Raw genomic sequence first — 20,723 nt, forward strand, 5'->3', positions numbered from 1 at the left:
CTATCTTTGTGCAAGGCGTCAACCAACTTTAATAACTGGGCCTCTTTTACAACCTGCCAGCCACCTGGCAAGCTTTAGGCAGGTCATACTTGTTGGGCTCTAAAGGTGCCTACTGACACCAAAGTCAGTCATGGAATGAGTATTCAGATTGCCTTTAAATCTTAATTACAGTGTTTAAAAAAATGTCAAGCGAGTGTCAAGTATATAATCCAAATAATGTTTTTTGTGGAATACTTAAAAAATATATAAATTTGAAACCAGAACTGTGTTAATTCCCTACAATCATTTGTTAGACATTGCCTATACTGTTTCCAATTCTTGATGCTGCATTTTACAAAGGAATAATGTCAGTCCCTGGATGTGGCGCAGTGCAGATGTATTCTCACATCTGGTAATGTTTGATGCTTCAGTTGAATGCATAGTTGGGAAAGTATGGGGCAGAGGAGATTAAAGGGAGATTTATTGGAGATACTCAAAATTATAGGGTACCTCAGACAGAAAAATTGAGGAAAAACTATTTTATTGTTTGAAAGGCTGGTTAATTTAAGTTGATTGGTGTAAGAACCAAAGGGAAATTTATTTTACGCAGCAAGTTGTTGTCTAAATGCACTTCCTCAGTGGTAGTGGAAGCAGATTCAATGGCATTGTCTAACTAGAAACCGGATAAATGAGCTGGCACAGATATATCGGGACAAAGACCTACAATTCATCTCAAAGTTTTGATGTGCGTGAATCAATACTGTTAGTACTTTACAGGCCCTACTAAGCAGACTGTTCTAACAGTTTGTGTTATTGTGATATGCGCTATATACATAGGGCTTGAATTTTTCAATTTTAATATATAAAATTTAATATTTTAATTTTTTATATATATATATATATATATATATATATATATACACACTCCTAAAAACCTACCTGTAAATTATCACTTTTTATATTCTAAGCCAATAAAATACTAAATAAATGGCAGCTGTGCAGACTATACATGTTGCTATCAGAGTGTTGCATGTAGCATGCATTGGCCAGTGAGATGAAAATAGTTAAAAGGGGACAAGTAGGTAAAATGGTATCACAGGGACCCAGTGATGTTCTTAATTATGTTAGATAAATTAAAGATTTTGTTCAATCAGGGGATTTTGCTCCAGAGACTGAAGTTTTGTGAAAAGTTCCTAGTATTCAACCAAGTAGCTGACTGCCTTGGTAAAAGAAAACCGATCAGATGTTGTACCCGGCAGATTACAAAATAGGCTCACTTGAGTTTTTATGCATGTTGAATAAAACACCAGCAGGAATGATAAAAATTTACTGGCTCCTTGAAAGACCAGAGTTAAGGCCATCCTTTATCAGTGTGTCTATCACCTGAAGGGATCCCACACACACACACATCCCTCTAAAATCTGGACAAATTCATTTTAAATCAAAAATCAGCATCACCCTATAGCTTGAAGAATCCATGCAGAGAGACAGCACATCAGCCTACTGATTCCTTGTTATTTTTGATTTAATTGTGCACAAAGTGATTGAAAATTGATGCATCTTATTGGTTTTCTTTAGTTTAGTAAAAATAACCATTTTTTTACCAAAACTACTAGAACAAATAAAGAACTGAACTAAAGCAGAAATAAAAACAGAAAAATTCAAGTCCTATATGATCAGTAATCCAATTCTGGCAACACTGCAGCGAATGATGGTGTTAGGTCACCATTGTCAAAGATAAGTCACATAAGCTGCAGCTTATCCAATAACTGTACATTATTTACACAATAATTTAAAGAGGGAGGGATCACTATAATTTAGGTGACAAACCAAAGACAAGCTTTAAAATTAGAAACTGAATAAATTTTATGAGTCACTTTCTTTACAGTACCAAGTAACTTCGTATTTTTATTGTGTGCCATATTCCTCCATGTGTCCAGTACTGGCCTCCTGCTATGACATCTGCTAGATTGTTCATACTAAAATTGGAGAATGCAAGTAACTCACTTCTGCAAAAGTTATTGATTATAAACATTGAAGTTGTCCTAATATTTCCTAGTGCCTATATGGAAACAGCTGGATATGTCCGAATTGTCAATGTACATAAGTGACCAATGCATTTATACTATTGTGCCATTTTATAAATATTATTTCTAATTTAAATCTTAAATTCACACAAAGTCAGTGGAAATCCTAAAAAGGGATTATACTGCAGAAGTCAATTCTAGAAATGAAACCACTTTGTTTTAATCTTTTATTTTTTCCAGAATGAAGGCCTCGACTTTGGCAAAAATCTAATTTTTTATTTGTGAACTTAAATATTTATGATACTGTTTTATTTAAGTCCTTGATGTTTTTCTTCACTTATAAATAATAATCAATATTTTGATAAATAGAAGTTCAAATTGTTTGTGGATCTGAAAAAAACATCTAGTGCTTTCCTGGCATATATGACGAATAAACTCTTCTTGGGCTTCCCTGAAGGAGACGGTAGAGTTTGGTTATAATCAATATCTGTACCCGGCTGGATGCCGAGAAGAGTTTATTCATATTTGTGGATTTGTTTCAGTGAGCAAAAACTGCACTAAATGTAAAATGAAAATTTACATCAAATTGATAATTACATTTCATTTTCATTATTATTACTTTGTGTACACTGTATTTCAAAGAAAATGTTATTAGAATATTCTTCAACAGTGAAATATCTTCACAGTTACAGTTGTTATTCAATCAAACTATCTTTATTCATCAGTCTCAGAAATAGGCCTTTAATCGTGAGCGGTTTCATTCATAAACTCTTATATTCATATTTACATAATTTGATATCATAGATTTTAGAATATGAATTTATAATTCTGCTCTTTAATGTAGAACAAAAGAATGAAATGACTTTTAACATTTATTCCACCGGAATAAATATCACCCAGTGACTGGGGGTATTGTCATTAAAAGATCAGGCTCCAATTTACAAAAAGTCAGAGGTAGCCTTAACCATTTGAATGAAGTGATGTACAATAATGTATTATTTTGAATGAGATAGTGATTTATATATTAATAGGATCTCTGCTGATGAGCTTAAGTGCATGAATGTTTACCACACCTCTTTGCTGCATAAATACACAATGACAAAACAATAATAACTTTAGTTTCAACTGAGATTACAACTGGTATAGCCAAGTGTGTACAGTCACAATTGTCATCCTTTAACAAAGGATTCACTGTTCAGGTGAGCACATGGAATGTAATTGAAGTGCTGTTAAATATATTCAAAGGCATATGTGTTTTAATTCTTCTGTTTTTTTTTGATGAAACAAACCTAATCCCATGAATTTCTTTTCAGTGGTTATCTGGATGCTGTGCCCTTCAGGTCAGAAAGTAACTTTTCTTGAGGTGATTGAGTTAGTATAATCATGTTCTTAATAAATTTTTATAATAAAATGCTATAACAATAGTCTAACCACACCAAACTTTTCTTAACTCATTCACTAATAAAATACTATGTGGCATTATACCTACTGTAGTTCTTTGTCATAGGTGATGTATTTAGGCAGAGTGGATAAAACTGTACCAGTGCCTTCACAATACCAATCTACAGTATAATGAACGAGCTAAAGTAAATAAATTCCACTGCAATAGTAATGATGGGTTCCAAAGCCCCAACACAGTGTTGTGGGTTTTAAGATGGAAATACTCATTCTCATAGATTTCAACATCTTCAGCAAATAATACCTGTTTTGGGTTGTTTAAGTTGAAATGGTGCCATACAAGAGACTGAAGTTTGATTTGCTTTGTGACTTGGAAATGTTATTGATTCAATCCATTCTTTAACATATCTAGCTCTTTGTGAAGTTAATATCTGAAAAGGAAAGGGAAATTTGATTACGGATGAACTTGGTTCCAACCTAAACACATTCCAAGTATGAAGTTCATATAAGGAAAACTTTCATTATTACAAAGAATCAAAATCTGCCAAGCAGGGAGGTAGGGACAAAAAACAATGGAGTAGAACACGCTGACAGCTAAACAAATGTGAAGAACTCAGAACCCAAATTCTTTGAGGCAGCAGGGTGGTATGGCGGTTAGCATAATGCTATTACAGTGCCAGTGACTGGGCTCGTGTTCTGCCAGTGTCTTTCAGGAGTTAGTACATTCGCTCTGTGACCAACTGGGTGTCCTCTGGGTGCTCTGGTTTGCTCGCACATTCCAAAGATGTATGGGTTAGCAGGTCAGTTGGTGATATGGGTCTAAATGGGTGGTGCAGGCTTCTGGGTCAGAAGAGCCTAAACTGTGCTTTATCTCTAAATAAAAACTTTTTTTTAAAAACGGATCAGCTGCTGACTAGATGCAGCAAGAGTGGTAGTGCATTCCAGACTTCTGTGTTTCTACCCTGCAAAACCCAAACGTACTGCTCAATGTTGTCCGTCACACTGTTACAAGGACAACACATTATTTAATACATCAGGCACTGATTGGGAAGGGCAGTAAGCAGCTGCAAATCCTGATGCCTACAGGGATCAGACAGTGCTGGCCATATCAGCACTGGGGCTGAAACCAGAGAAAATGGTAAGATGCTTATGTCAACTTCTTTATCCTACATCTCCATGCTTAATCACCCCACCCCTACTTTTCAAATTTACAAACCACCTCTCTCACTTCCTCTGACATCTTGTTTCATTTACTCACCATAGTCTCTAAAAAGTTGCCCCCCCCGATCCTTTTAAATAATCCTCCTCTTATTTCAAACTTATGCACTCTAATTTTGGACTCTCCTACACTGGGGAGAAAGATATTGGCTATTAGCTTCATGAAGGGTCTCCATCCGAAAGGTCAACTGTACTGTTTTTCCATAGGTGCTGCCTGGGCCTGCTGAGTTCCTCCAGCATTTTGTGTGTGTTGCTTGGATTTCCAGCATCTGCAAATTTTCTCTTGTTTCTGTTTGGGCCATTAACTTCAACTAGTACCATAAATGTATTTTGACTGTCTGAATATTTGGACCTTCCATAAAGAAGATATTATCTTGATCATCTTTTAAAAAGAATAAGTATTTCAAATTGCAACATCAGCACCCTTGGATACAGAAAAGTAAATGGAACTGATGGAGATGAAGGAAAAATCTCAACAATAGCAGCTGGGGAGAAATGGGAGCACAGCATTACTTTTACCAACCATATTGGCTCTCAAACAAGTAAATGGAATAGCCTTGTCTCTCCCTGACCTAAGAGACAGGATAGAAAGAAAATTTAGAAATCAGTTACAGTGATATAGAGTTCAGTTGATACCAAAATTGTGAATTTATTTCTTAATTTTGTTATCAGGATTCAAAAATGTGATAAAAAGTCACCAGAGAGAACAAAATGTCAGAGCTTTTCATTGTTCTCAGTCGAGTGCTCCAACTGGTTTGCTTTCTTTCTAATAAGTGTTATTCTGAAGCATTAGACTTGCTCACAATTGCAGTCTTGCCAGGAAAGAACTGACAGAAAAATAACGATTGCCAAGTCAGTGATATATTGCAAATGCTTTCTAGGCTACATTACAGGAATGTGCAATATGTTTCTGGTAAAACTTGTTTGTAATATTTTCTCATTTATTAAGACTAATCCAAAAAAATACATGTAACTAATATTTAATACATATGGTTCTAATTTGCAGCTCTCATTGAATATTTTGATGATTTACTATTGTATAACTTACAATGACAACTTCAGAAACATTTCTGAACTACTACAACCTGTTTTACTTGTTTTGTTATTGTTAGCTTTATATTTTCACAGAAAAATTGATTTGGAACCCTACTACACTGATGTATGAAGACTGTCATTACTGTCTATGTTAATTCACAAAAGCAGGGATCACTTATGCTGATGTAATATTTGCACATCCGTATTCATTGTGTCATTTTAAAGTTGCAAGATGTAATTTCACACTTGATACCAACTTCAATACTTTGTATGTACAGAACATTTTCTTTGATCATCCATGATAAGTTCACATGCACTTACTGTGAAATCCTACAGCCTGAGACATATGCATGGTGGCCTGTATAACGAAGGTCACAGCGAACAACATTATTACCGTAATCTGATTCTGGAACCAAATAGCTAGGATTTACTGCAACCTGTAAACGAGAAGGAAACAGGTCAGTAACAATTCCCTGTATGTGATTTTTTTTTTAAGCAGATAACTGTTTAATAACACTTACTTTCAATATATAGTTTCCAGGCTTAACATCAGTAATATCAATCCACTGACAGTCAATGTCAGCATTGTAGGTATCATAACATCCTGGGCTCAATCCCTACAAGCAATTCAGTCAACAAAGTTAGAAAACTCATATACAAAATGTATAACAGAATTAGAAATAAATCTTACATTTGGTTTACTGGACTCTTTCATTAAAAAATTACATTTTAAGGCCAAAACTGTTTTGTGAAGATTATACTTTGATATTTATCTCTAATATCAAATCAGTCTGGTTATTTAGTTCAGCTTCAGAGAGTTAGATGATTAAATCAACAGTTCTACAATATTTCATTAACAATCACAACAATCTGACAGCTCTCATTAGAATTTTTGATTGACAGTTTTATTCTAAATGTGTTACCTTTTGAATTAATAGCTTCTAATCTAGTAACAACAACCGAACTCCCATTCTTCCTAATAAACAGACCTCAGATAGTCAGGAAGGAACTTACAGAGAGCAGTGGTTTTATTTTTTAAATTATTTTGATACAAGCTTAATGTCATCATTTGATCTTTAACCCTGATGAATGCTATGTTGAATGGGACTTTTTGCTTCAATGGTGATATGAAATATCTAGATATGCACTCTAAAAGTTATTACATAGATACCATATTATAGTTTTAGAAACATCCACAGTTAAGGCAATTCATAGTTGGCAACAAGAGTTGTTAAATAAGAAAGGTAGTGTATTTCTACCAGAAGCCTTTTTTACTTACCACATATACTAGCAATGCTGTCTGTGATAACAAGAAGCATGTTTGCTGGTGTTAACAGCCATGTTTGTTCAGCTTAACTTCCTCCCACATTTCTATAAATGAAACTAAATGGTTTCTTACACTGTTCAGTTCTGTTTTAAAGCTAAAAGCATTCTTTATATTCTCAATAAGCCTGACTTGATTCAGATCTTCCACACTCAAGAAGGAAGTACCATCGCCAGCAAAATTATTGCAAATGTAAACCAATAAAACAATGGGTTTTGAACATCTCAGGCTACTCGAAACAGTAAATGTAGAATCAGGTTCTGCTGACCGAGATCCTTTGCAGAAGGCGAAAAGTTTATGATTTGGCAAAGTAGTGCGAGCTTAAATTTTAAGTGGGGTAATCGCTTCAGTAAAAGTTAGCCTGATATATATAGGATGCTTTTTCAACATCCAGACATCTGTGCAGGTCAGCATTTTGAAAGTGCTGGTCTGCACTATTATTAGAACTAGAAATTCTACCTACATTTAAAAAATTAAGTTCTCTTAAATATCTAAGACTATATAATAATTAATCAAGTGTTAACACATGAAATGAAGGGTGATCATTAAAAACCTAAACAGCAACAAAAGTAATTGAGTGAAAATTGCCCATTTTAAGAAAAGCTAAACTTTCAGCATTGTAAAGCAATTCAAAAGCAAAGGACACCAGAATCAGTTACAACCACTTGCACCCCTGCCCCTCAATTCCTGGATTTCTTGCAAATCCTTGTTGCTTGCTGCCTGAGTTCTTCCATGTTTACAGTTTTTCTTAAATTTCTACTCAATTTCTTACCACTCCATGCACGTAATGAAACACTTTCTAAGACAGGGTCCCATTTTCCTGACAATACACATTACATTCAACAATTCCTTAAGAAATTCCCACGTGTAACCTTCACCTCTGTGCCACTAAATATGTCCTTGAACTTTTCACTTGCAATTTAGTCTGAAGGAATTTTACAGATAAAATTCATAATTTTACAGATAAAATCTCAATGAGTCACAAATGTTTTCTCTCTCTTTTTCTCCTATGAGTTAAGTATTACTCGCCATTCATTTGAGCTTTTTACTACATCTTGTACATTTATATCATAATTCATTCTATGTGGGCTAGCTGTGCAAAACAAGGTCTGGAAATGGAATGGAATTGTTATGGTTCAGAAGCAGGCCACCCACCCAATGTCTATGATGGCTCAGCTCCACTAAGCACGCACAGCTTGGTTTTCTTTGACTATACAGGCAATGCATAGAGTCATCTGAAGGTGTCAGCATATGACCTAATTAATCTCCTTCATGCATTATAAACAATTCTAAGCAGATCAATATGACTAACTTATTTTTCACATACCTGCGAATGTGCTGTGCAAGCATATCTTCGGTAGTAGCCATAGTCACAGGTGGTGTCCTCCAGGCAAAAGCTCGCTTTATGACCTTCAGCAACTTTTCTATGGGTGGTGGCATCCAGGAGATCATAACGGCTAAATTCGTCCATGCTGTGGTAATGCCTATAATATGGAGTTTACTTTACTGTTACTGTGCTTGTGGTAAAAATGAATTTGTTATAACAGGAAGCTTGCCAGAACTCTGAATTTGAGTGTTGTTTGGTATTTTTGAACTCCCTGATCTTCAGCTCTGTCAACCTAGCCCACGCTCTCAGTGCTTGGGCTACTATGGAAAGAGCCTGCTAAGTGTGGAAAAAAAACTAGAGTACTGTGCAAAAACACTTATGTATAGCTATGGTGCCTAAGATTTTTGCACAGTGCTGTATTTGTCAACATGGAGCAAAGAGTAAGTTTGTAAATCTGGAGGACACAAAGGATGTTGAGAATGGTCAGGATGGAGCACCATGGGAGGTCTGTGGGGCAGGTGGCAGAAAAGGAGTGCCGTGTCATGGGGTGGGGGGGGGGGAGTGATTACACACCCAGCCCGGAGACACAAGGCAAGGTCATTTGATTGCAAACAATTGGTTTATTGATCGTTACAAAAGGTCTCTCTGGTGCTTCCTGCTCCTTCCCCTCTCCCTGCCCTCTTCCCACTCTCAGTCCACAGCAGTGACCCATATCATCACTCACATATGTCATGAAATTAATTTTTTGCAGCCCCAGAAGTACAGTTCAATATATAAAAATTACTACAGTACTGTGCAGAAGTCTTAGGCTCCCTAAATATATATGTGGCTACAACTTATGGACAGTATTGTATCTTGGAGAATTTTTTTATGCTTTGGAGACTCTTAAACTAATGGATATATTTGCAAATCAGTCATCCAGCTGACTAAAGTAAACTTGCTGTTGGAAGTTAGCTCTGTAATTATGGTATATTGAATTCAAAGACTATACAGAGAAAGTAAGTTAACATTAGGATTAATGTAAAGCAAAACAACAATGATAAGCAGCATGGGAGATTTGAAATGGTGATATGGCAAGTAAAGTCACTTGGGTATGCTAGACTAAATTATGAAAGGAAAGTTTCATTATTTACTTTGGCTAGATAGCTTGCCAACTGAACAACTGGTAATTGGTTGAACATATTCATTACCCAAGTAATTTAGCAACTTGATTATAAAATTGAATCTTTACAGTTTTTTCTTTAATACAATATTTTTTGTATGAAAGAAAGAATTGCATTTATATTCCATGACTTCAGGGAGTCACAATTTTTTTCAGGCAATAAGTACCATTAAAGTGAAGGCACTATTGTGATGCAGGAAATAGAACAACAAAATGCACACTATCAGCACAAACAATAGGAATTAATCCTTATAAAAGGTCCTAATTTTGGGTGATCATATGGAAAACTAAATATATACTTACTGTCCATTACACCGTTGGCATTTGGGGCAACAGTAAAGGTTCTCCATCTCTGTCTGTACAGAAGGGTTCTTCATTGCTGTTTCCATAACAATCGTTTTTTTGACCAGTCAGGGTTGTTAGCCCTGAGCTGAACCCCGAACCTGGAGGACCGGTGGACTCCTCTTAGTCTGACCTGTTTGGCATGGGTGACCCTACCAAGAGCTAAAGCACAAGGTCCTGACTCCAGATGACATAGCTCTCTGGGTCATTGAGGCAGACAAGTCTCCAAACCCAAAGACAAGGTTGTGGTCCTCTTAGAGTGATCTTCATAATAATCTCCTCCATGCATACAATTCATAGACTAAGAATATGCACTTATTATATAACAAGTTATGAACCAATAATGATCTCCTATTCCAGTCATTCTGTCAAATGCAGTGCCCTCAGCTCTTAATTTCAAACTTGAAAGTACCTGGCATTTGACCAGTGAACCCAGCTTTCACTGAAAATGGCTTAACTGCATTCATCTCTTCTGATCAAGATCAATCACCCAGTGAGGATTTTGAATTGATAAACCACTTCCATTCCCAACAATTAGGCAGAGATGATGATTTATTTGTCAAAGAGATAAACACCATTCATTTCTGTGCTTCACTCCACCCTACTTTTATTGTTTATCATGCTCAGAGAACATTCTATCGAATCCCTGATTGCGCTTTTGTCACATGATTCCCTCTCCTGCTTTAAGGCTATGCTAATCTATCAAATCTATAAAACTGACTAACTCACCCATCCAGTGATTAAACAGTCTTCTGCCCTGGGCGCATTGTTGCCAACTTAGAGGTATACTGTCCCATCTCTTGATACACTGCCATGGAAAAGCCTCAAAATTCCCGCCCTATATTAACTACAACATTCTCACTGTTCCTTTCCTCTCTTAGATTTTGAGTGTATCCTCTCGCCTTCACATTTAAATTTCTCAGTTTTCCACATGAATTTCATCTATCAGATCTATCTTTCCCTCCTAAAGTTAAAGCCACATTGTATGTGACTGTAGTCACTTCACAGAGGCCACCTTTGTCCTCAATGATCTCCTTGCAGCCTTTGAATTTGTTGATCATAATTCCTTTCGCCACTTTCTGCCAAGTAAAACTACCTTCATTGACACTCATCTATGGACAAATTATCTCCAAAATCTGAAAGCTGCAGAGCAGGAGATCCAAAAAATTCTGGAAATAACTTATAGATCAAGTGGTGTCCATGTGGTAAGGAAGAGGATCAATGTATCAAGTTGTGCAACCTTAAAAATGCTGCCTTTCTCTCTCAGCTCACTGGTGCAACTTCACCTGTTAAATATTTGCTGACTCCCTGCACTTACTGTTTTTGTTATTTCTAATGAAATCCTCCCTAGATATTTAACCCCTACATTCTGTCCATTTACAGCACTGGTAAAAATGACTGATGAACAACCATTGTGGAGAGAAAGTCCAGTCAACATCAGAGACATAAAGTAGTCTTTCCGCTACATTTGATGATCACAATTTTGAGTTTTCTGTGATAAAATCAATCCTAGAATGCTGAAACCAGCTATCTGAATAAAGAATTTAGATGTTCATTGAATAATACAAAAATATCTGATAAAAGTTATAATGTAATGCATTTGTTTTTGTCTCATTTGGATCAAATATTGAAGTGCCAGTGTACATTGCTATCAAGTGATGTGATGCAGATTTCATCTTCTTGCAACTGGGATCTTAACAAGTCAGTTTCTGTGAGCAATCAGAGGGTAGAAACTGAATAATTCTCTTATGGACATTATTTGGAACTTGGATGCAGAACCACCCAAAACACTTGTGAATCTAATCAGTGTGGCAATGACCTGAAAATGGCCTATGGACTATGAAGCTGGAAAAGGAATACAAATGAATTGGTTCCAACTTCTATCAGAACAATCTGCTGACATAGTAAAACCCTCAACACATTAATACCCTCTGTCATCATTGCCAAAAGCAATCAATTCATCTTTGCTGAATAACTTTTTATTTCCATTTCAGGTGCCAACTAGTACTATATCCAAAAAGCTATAACGTTAAATGTTGAAATTTTATTACAGAACAATTAATCTCCCAGTGTTCCCACACATGGAATATTTTATTTTAATTATATATTTAAGAACTATATGGGACCCTATTTTTTTCTCCCCATAGAAGGCTTTTGTCCATCAGCTTATTAAAATTCTAAGCCACAAGTACACATACAACTCCATAGCCAGTGACTGATTATATACATTTTACTCATTTGTTAACCAATTCTTTTCTTTATTGTTTCTTTGTCTCCTTATTCAGCCATTAACAATGGTTGAATTTTTTTTATAGTGTACCAAGGTTTCCCAACTTAAGTTAACAACGGAAGACCAATGGCCACCACAGTAGCATAGCAGTTAGTACGACACTATTGTAGCTTGGGGCATCAGAGTTCAATTCCAACATCATCTGAAAGGAGTCTGTATGTCCTCCCCATGGAATGTGTGGGTTTCCTCCCAAAGTCCAAAGATGTACTGATTAGTAGGTTAATTGGTTATTGTAAGTGGTCCCATGATTAAGCTCGGGTTAACCTGGGGGTTGCTGGGCAGTGCAGCTCGAAGGGCTATTCTGCACTGAATCTCTAAATAAAATAAAAATATATATAATCAAGAGAAATAAAAGCTTAGAGAAAGTCCAGCTTTGTACTTGATGCTTTTTTCCAATATCCATGAGATAAATCTTCAATCATTAATGTAGATACTGTTTGATTTCTATATCTCTACCACATCTTTTCAAAGAGTAAAGTACATGACCATTTAAAATAAAACAACCACCTTTAATACGATCTCAAGTTGGTATTTCTGTGAAAAACTACTTTGAGACAGCAAAAAAATACACAACTTAAGAAATACTGTATATGTGAGTGTAGGCCTTTCAAGACTTTGTACCCGTTCCATCATTCAATAAATTCATAACTAATCTACCTCAGCACCATTTCCTGAACTATCCCCAAATCTCTTGATTCCATAAACGTCGAATAGTCTCTTCCTCTCTGTCGAGTATACTCAGTGGTTTAACCTCTGCAAGCATCTGAAGTGATGAGTTCTAAAGAATCCCTACATTCTGGGAAGGAATTTCTTGTTACCTGTCCTGAATGACAACCCATCATTTTAAGACTGGGGTCCTTGCACCTTGAAGTATTCACTGTACATATACCACATCAGGCTCCTTTCATTCTTCCAAACTTTATTCAGTATCAGGCCCAGACAGCTTAATCACTCCTCATACAGCAAACACACAAAACTACAATTCAACCTGACCAATCTTTGCTGCACTCTTCTATGCAAATATATCCCTCCCCATGAGTACGGACCAGAGTTTTCTCCAGCATTTCAGGTGATGCCTCACCAGAAGTCTATGTATTAGTGGCTAGGTATCACTTTGCCTTATACTCAAATCCTCAAGCAATAAAAGTGAACACACCATTTACCTTCCTTGGTTCCTGTACATTAACAATTGGTGACCTATTTACATGGACCATCAGGTTCCCTTGTACACCAACAACTTCCAGTCTCTCAAAACTAAACTCCACCTTTTCTCTATTACTCCTAACAAATGGATGATTGCCAATTTTTCTACACTACATTCCATTCATTGCCTGTTCACCTAGCCTTTCCATACATGCCTCCAATCAGGAAGGATGGCCTACAGGGGTAAACATACCTCTAGACTAGACATACCCAGGCATCATTCCTGATGAAGATGGCAGTTTGTCATTGAAACATCAGTTATAATCAATACCTGTACCTGTCTGGAAGCCCGAGAAGAGTTTATTTGTCTCTACATCATTTTCACAACCCACACTGCAACTAATCAGCAAACTTTGATGTAATACATTTGAATCTCTGTGTGAGCACTGATCCTGGCTAGACCCCCTGGTCATATCATCCGGAGCCAAGCCTGACCATTTAATTGCTATTATTTTTTGCTAGTCACCAAATCCTCACTCCACCCCATTATATTACTCCTAATGTACTCCAATTTGTTTGATAATCTATAGATGGTCAGCTTATCAAAGGCGTTCTGGAAGTCCAAATGTGTTGCATATACTTGATTGCTCTTGTCTTTTCTGCTGGTTACAACCTCAAGTTGTTTTTTTTTTACTTTAATGATAGCATAGATCCATCAATATTCCTGAAGCAAGTTATGCACTATACATTCAATGTCAAAGCTCAGTAACTAGGCAATGTGAAATAACTGAGCAGCAAATCTAAAAACCACTCTCCCCCCGAGAGGTTTCTGCTGGATGTGTCTTTAAGAATTAGAAACATAAAGAAATATTTTGCTGTTGTATTGATGACTAAGCCATCAGTGTTTGATGGTCTAAACTATAAAAGTGATAGGAAATTCAGGACTTTGTCACATGCTATAACATGGAAACCCAGAGGCCAGTGTCAAAGATTTGTCATTTCTCCACAAGCTTAAACACTGCATCAGCTGAGAAGAGGAATTTCAGAGCTGTGTACTTTGATAATAAATGAACCTTTGAATCACATCACAATTAAAGTGAATTAATGAACATTTCAGATATTTACCCTGAAAATGTAAACACATTGTTATATGAAGTCTAAATGTGTTTTTAAAGACATATTGAGTTATTGTAAACACAAGAGATTCTACAGATGCTGGAAATCCAGAGTTACACATAACAAAATGCTTGAGAAACTCAGCAGGTCAGTCTGCATCCGTGGAAAGGAATAAACAATCGAGGTTTCAGGCTGAGATTCTCCAATAGGACTACAAAGGAAGGTGGAGAAAGCCTAAGTTATTGTTTCCACTTGGTAAATACATTGACCTGTATTACTATTCCCTCAAATATTTTTCCCCAAATATAAAAGAGGTTATATTATTTTTATATTTACTTTTTGTGATACTGCATCGCCAGATGTGCCAATTTTTATTTTCTATTTTTTAAAATACTATAAGAATAGCTAAATATTGTATTATTTTATTAAGGGATACAGCATAATAACAGGGCCTTCCAGACCAACAAGCGCACACCGCCCGATTACACCCATGTGACCAATGATCTACTAATCTGTAATTTTTTTTGGAATGTGGGACGAAAATGAAGGATCCAGTGGAAACTCGTACAGTCATGGGGAGAACCTACAAATTCTGGGCGGATATCCGCGGAGAACCTGGGTCACTTGCAAAGCAATAGCATTACACTAATCGCTAAGCTACTGTGCCGCTCTTAAGTTGTGGTTTTATTTTCTTCCTGCTTTTCTGTCTGTAACAACTTTGCAGTACGATTAATTACTCAGTTAGCTTCATGGTGTCACCATTATTGGTTGTCAGGTGTTTTCCTTGACTGGTAGCAAATGAAGTCAGGAATGGGGAATTCTACTTCCATGAGATAATTAGATTTTTGAAGACTATATTTACGAAGCTTTCAAGTACATTTGTTATCAAAGAATGTATAAATTATACAACCTTGAGATTTGCTTGTTCATAGGTAGCCACAAAACAAGAAACCCAAGAGAACCCAATTAAATAAACAAAAAGAGTAAAAATAAAAGACCAACACTCGATGTGCAAGGGGGAAAAAAAATAAAGTCATGCAAACAATAGCATTCCGAACCAAAAAAAAAATGAGTCCTCAAAAGTTTGCAGTGATCTGTGTCAGTTTGATGCTTTGTTATTAGGTATCTTTGTGAGAATGGCCCAGATGGAAAAAGCCATCTGATACTTTCACTTACAAAGGTACCCAAGAAACAAGCAAATGCAGTTAATAACACCAAGTAATATAAAATAAAAATGACAGGAAAATCAAACAGATGGAACTTCCAATAATGATAAAGTGTCACATCTATTTTTATCTTGATCTCTTAATCATGAGAACTTTAAATACTTGCCAGTGCCTTTGCACTTTTCAAACAAGAAACCATGATTTGAGGGATTTTTTCTTGCATACAATCCTGTTCACCAACATTGAATTAATACTCTACTGTCCTGTGTCCTCAGTGCCAGTAAGAGCTTCATACTGAAGTCTGCAGTTTGGGCATTTGGTTAAGCTCAGCATTTTTTGTAGTCTGAAAAATGATTGACTTTGGCAATCTTATGCCTTAAAGGTTAAGTGCCTCCACCTCATTAGGTACTTCCAGAGAATTATCTGCATGCTCTTCAGATTTGTGGCCAGCTCCATCAAAGATGCAAGTGAAAGACTGAGTTGCAAGAGAGCAACTGAAGTAAGAGCAAGACTGAAGAGACGGGGGATGTACAATGGAGCAGATAACTGCCTCACAATTAGAAAGGTGAGATTAAGTAAGCAAAGTTAAATGTCAGAGTTTCCACTCACCGATGACAACTGTGCCACTCCCAGGAGTAACGAGGTCGACTTGGAAGGAAGTCTGCTGTGCCTTGGTTCTTCACTCTCTGAGGGAATCTAAGTAGAACCCTCATATCATAGTCCCTAACACCGGAGCCATAGGCTGAACTGCAACACAACAGTGGAGACAAAGAGGGCCATCATAATACATTTAAAATTCTGAACCTTGTGCACCTTAAAATTGCTGTTAAACCGAGTAATGTCATTGATGAGTCTAATGCAAGTGCTTCTACAGGAGAAAGCCTAGCATATTCACAATTAGAATCTACAGTCCGTTTTAAAAAGTTTTGTGTTATTGTTTAAAACCACGCAAATCCCCATTCTTTATTAACTCCAACTTTCATGTTTGTAATTTAGAAAGAAAGAAGAAATATTCTAAATCCATTTTGAGTTTTAGACATACTATTTGAAAACATTTGATAAAAATGGGATATTGTTCAAATAAATTTGCACAAAGGAGCAGGGAAACGCAGCCCCAACATGAATCCCAAGATGGAGATGATATTTCTCAGAAACCAGTCCAATTCTGGCAGTGGAGACAGTTGTAATTCGTAGTGATTTCTGTACCGTTGCATTTCTCCTACACTGTATCTATGGTGCCAAAAACATTTATTCTTGACCGTTGGCTCTGGATTCTTTATCCAAACTTACACTACAGAATCACTTCATATCCACGTTACAGTCCTGGCACAGTGCAGCATTGGCGGCTTTACTAACAACTCTCGGGCAATTTTACAAAGTGTATTTTAATTATCATATGTGTAATCTTTTTAATATCATCTATGCAAATCTAGATGGGGACCGGGTAAAGAAGTGCATGCTCTAACATCCTGAGTTGTAAATACCTTCGGGGTCGCTGTGGCAGGAATGAAGAAAAACGAGTTCATGTAACGAAGCAAGAATGAATAGCACCTGGTTCTGATTATGTAGACTGTACCTTGCCAAACAATTTTCCTCTGCAGCACATCTGAGATTGTACATGTGCATCTTCTGAACGTACGTTGAGGCTTGAATGTAGTATGGATCTGCGATTAAATCTGGTAAACCTACAAATTGAAAAATTAGTGCACGAATTCGCATTAGTCAAACAAAAACATGTTTGTTTCTAATCAATTGCTTGCTCCTAAACAGAATTTGTTTCAAAAACATGCATTCAATATATATTTTAAGTAACAGGCTTACCATGTTGGAAGTACCTGGTACCATAGCCGGGTCTGCGGGGTTGAGGCCTGGGCCTGTCATATGTATCATAGTAATTGTAGTAGGGGTTGTCGTCCGTGCGCTTGTAGGGGTTATAGGGATCATCCCCGACCATGATATCCTCATTGCCAATCCCGCGACTGTCCAGGCTCGATGCGTTCCGTTGGGTAGCCGGGGTGTCTCTAATGTTTTGGTTCGCATTGTTCTGCCGCGGCTCCTCTCTGGACCTGGCTCCAGTGGGCTCCGAGTTTCCCCGAGATCCGGAAGGTCCCGGGTTATTGCTACTCGTGCCCTGCGACCACTGACTGGCTCCTGTCCGCCTCGCACCAGACGGGCGTTGCTGTGCTTGTGCTGAAAGCGAGCCTTCCTGGCGTCTTGCTGCTCGGGCTCCGGAGGGAGTGTGGGGCGAGCGAGCTGAGGAAGAGGGTCTCCGCCTGGCGCCGCTGTCCGCTGTGCTATTGGTGTCACTCAGCAAGACGAAGGAGTTGCTCCCGCGTGAGTCCTGAGGCGGCTGGTTCTCGGTGCCCAGGCTCATCAAGCTGTAAACGCGCCCGTTATTTTCCCACTGAATCCGTTGGCCCCAACGGGAGAACCTCCGTTGCCCATTCACTTCTACAAGCAGGCAAGTCAAATAAAGGCCAAAAAACTTAACTAAATATATCGACGTCTGGTAATTCATCGTTGAACTCAACGAGGGAAGAAGTGTAATTCCTTAGAAAATTTGTTTTTTTAAAAAAAATACTATTTCCATCAAATATATTTAAAATGTAAAAGTCAACTTAATAGTTCAAAATATTATGTGTGTGTGTATATACAAAATAATATTCAAAAGCTGGGTTGTCAAAAGTTGCAGCTGTACAGAGTGCTTCTCATTTTCCTAAAACTGTCTCGAGTGGAGGTGGAAGGGATTTTAAAGTTGCTCGCACATTAGCAAAGTTACACAACCTGCTCCCAGGCTACTCGCTATTTGTTCACGTAATGCCTAGGAACGTGCAGTCTGACAGTCCTTCTCCATTCTACTCCCTTCCTCCACTCGAGCCGACACGAAGGAATTTCATGGCCCCAGACACCCATCCGTTAGATTTGCGGCTCGCCAGTTAACCTGTGGGTTGTGCCAAAATATGCACAGAGAGAGAGAGAAAAAATTAGATCATCGCGAGGAACAGCATTAATAACACATGGCGCGGAGGTTTGAGGGAGTTAAGCGGGTGCCTCAGTACGGCTGTGTGTGAGGATTGATTGCTGCTTGTGCCATGTTATGTTCTTTTGCCATCAGAAAGCAGAACAGCAGCCAGAGAAAATTAGAGACGGGAAACAATATGTGGTCGCATTGTGGTTTCTGCGCCCTATTTTAAATCAACCCCCGCGTTCCCCAAAGTTGAAAGTGTTTTATAATTGAAAGTTTGATCACGGAAAAGTGCTTCGATGATGTCCGCTGGCTTTCTCCTTATAGGCAACTAATGTTCCCATTCCCATACACTGACTGTAAACGTGCATTACACGCACACGCAATTTAAGACCATGCAAATCAAACGATCCTTTGGTATATGCAGATATGTCTTAAAACTGTTTTTGACATTGATTGGAGTAGATGAATCCATATTATTTTTTTCGCCCAATCTAGTTTTTTCCCCGAGCAAAGAAATCATAAAGAAATTACAGTCGAAACAAACAACCACCCATCAGTTTCCACTGATGTCTGGCTCTTACGATTATGAGGAACTTAATATCGAATTAAAAGTTTGCCGAGATCTATTTGTTCAGAAAGTACACAAATCTGTAAATTGTGATGGGTGAAGAAAGGTTTAATCTTTCATGTAGGCTTATGAATACAACTGCTTAAATTTGTTAGAAAATTATGTGCTGCTTTGCTTTTTGGTGAAATTTGTCATTTTCAGATGTGGGCACCTAAGAAAATTCCATAAATGTTGTTCCCCAGTTTTAGAAACTGGATGTTTTTGAAGGGAGTGCCTGCTTTCTGCAAATGAGCAGTTATGGAATATAATTGCTTACTGTTTATGTCTAAAATAACAGAACAAACAACAACGTTGGAAAACGCCAAATAGTTCGATATTTGTGTCTCACGTCATGAACTGCATACTGTAATTCAGTTAAAGACCCCCTCACTAATCTTTTTCGAAAATTATAAAGTGTGGGTTTGGATCATTGGTGCTGTCTCATGTAAAGGAAAATGTGTTTGGTTTAAAATAAGGAATGAAAGTTTATGGAGATACCAGCATTTCCTTGGTCTGGAAGTTTTTGGATAGGCAAGTCCATGTCACTTGGAGGGATTTCAAGTTTTTTTTTGTATTTGATGTACTAAATGTTTACCATGATTCTCTGAACTTTGCACAAAACAATCTCTTATTCAACCATGATTATGCACATCTGTTGGTGTGTTGAACCCACATTTCAAATCACTATCCTAAAGCACTGTCAATAATTATTCAGTGAAGTATGAGATCTAAATGCTGCAGATACCAAAACCCTGAACCCTGAAATAAGGACAGAATCTTGGGAACAGCTCATGCTTAGTTGTAGCCGGAAACATCAATATTTGGAAGAAGTTGTTTCTGCAGATGTTGCCTGGCCTATAGCTTTTCTGTTCTTTTCTTGGGAAAACTGATCTCCATGTTAACTTTATCAACAATTGGCTGACATCGTTTGAATAAAAAAAATATGAAGCCAGCTCCAACCACTATCATTCCCAGTTACTGAAAGCTTCACTGCATTTCCACATTCTCTTTTCTTGGCTGAGTGTTGCCATTTGCAGTGAGGTCCTCGCCTATCCAATTTCCATAATGCTTTGCTAGGACGTCTGCATTTCATAGACCTGCTTATATTAAAAAAATTTTATCTTAAAATATCTAATTTCTTACTTCAATGATAATTGTACAGTTTAACAAGTTTGTATACTGCAAGTCACCAATTGCTTTTGGAAGTATAAAAAGTTCTGAAAAATCATAATGAACATGAGGACAAGCAGGAAGAACTGTTATTGAGTTTTCTTCTGGTTGCTCCTTGTACAGTTTCCAAAGGAATTGCAACATTTTGGCAAGTGAGTTATCCAAATTAGGCAATAGGGTTTGTACACCCTGGAAACATTTGTAAGGATTTCAGTGTTTGGTGAGATGGAGAGGTCTGTCTGCAGATATTTTTGCGGGTTAACATTGCAATATCTGCTTTTAACTAATGACACGTCATTCACCATCTTTGGGTGTTGATTGTGGCTCAATTGCCATAGCTGATAATTTTAAAATGTTGTTTAGCTGTGTAGTCCACTGTGCCATCTAGTGTTGTTAGATGGGCACACCACTCCGACCATCTGTTCAGTGGAAGGAAATAAATCCCACTGGA

General features: G+C 37.3%; 1 protein-coding gene across 1 annotated transcript; it reads right to left on the reverse strand.

Moving 5' to 3' along the window:
• Positions 1-880: 880 nt before the first annotated feature.
• Positions 881-18,330, reverse strand: LOC134357311 (protein-lysine 6-oxidase-like). The gene is made up of 7 exons (XM_063068709.1): positions 17,349-18,330; positions 17,104-17,212; positions 16,137-16,274; positions 8,309-8,465; positions 6,179-6,274; positions 5,979-6,094; positions 881-3,835 (listed from the first exon to the last, which is right to left on the reverse strand). The coding sequence occupies exons 1-7, from the start codon at positions 18,043-18,045 to the stop codon at positions 3,829-3,831; spliced, it is 1,320 nt and encodes a 439-aa protein (XP_062924779.1). The 5' UTR covers positions 18,046-18,330; the 3' UTR covers positions 881-3,828.
• Positions 18,331-20,723: the final 2,393 nt, after the last annotated feature.

Source organism: Mobula hypostoma, chromosome 16 (assembly GCF_963921235.1).
Source record: "Mobula hypostoma chromosome 16, sMobHyp1.1, whole genome shotgun sequence".
Taxonomy (NCBI): domain Eukaryota; kingdom Metazoa; phylum Chordata; class Chondrichthyes; order Myliobatiformes; family Myliobatidae; genus Mobula; species Mobula hypostoma.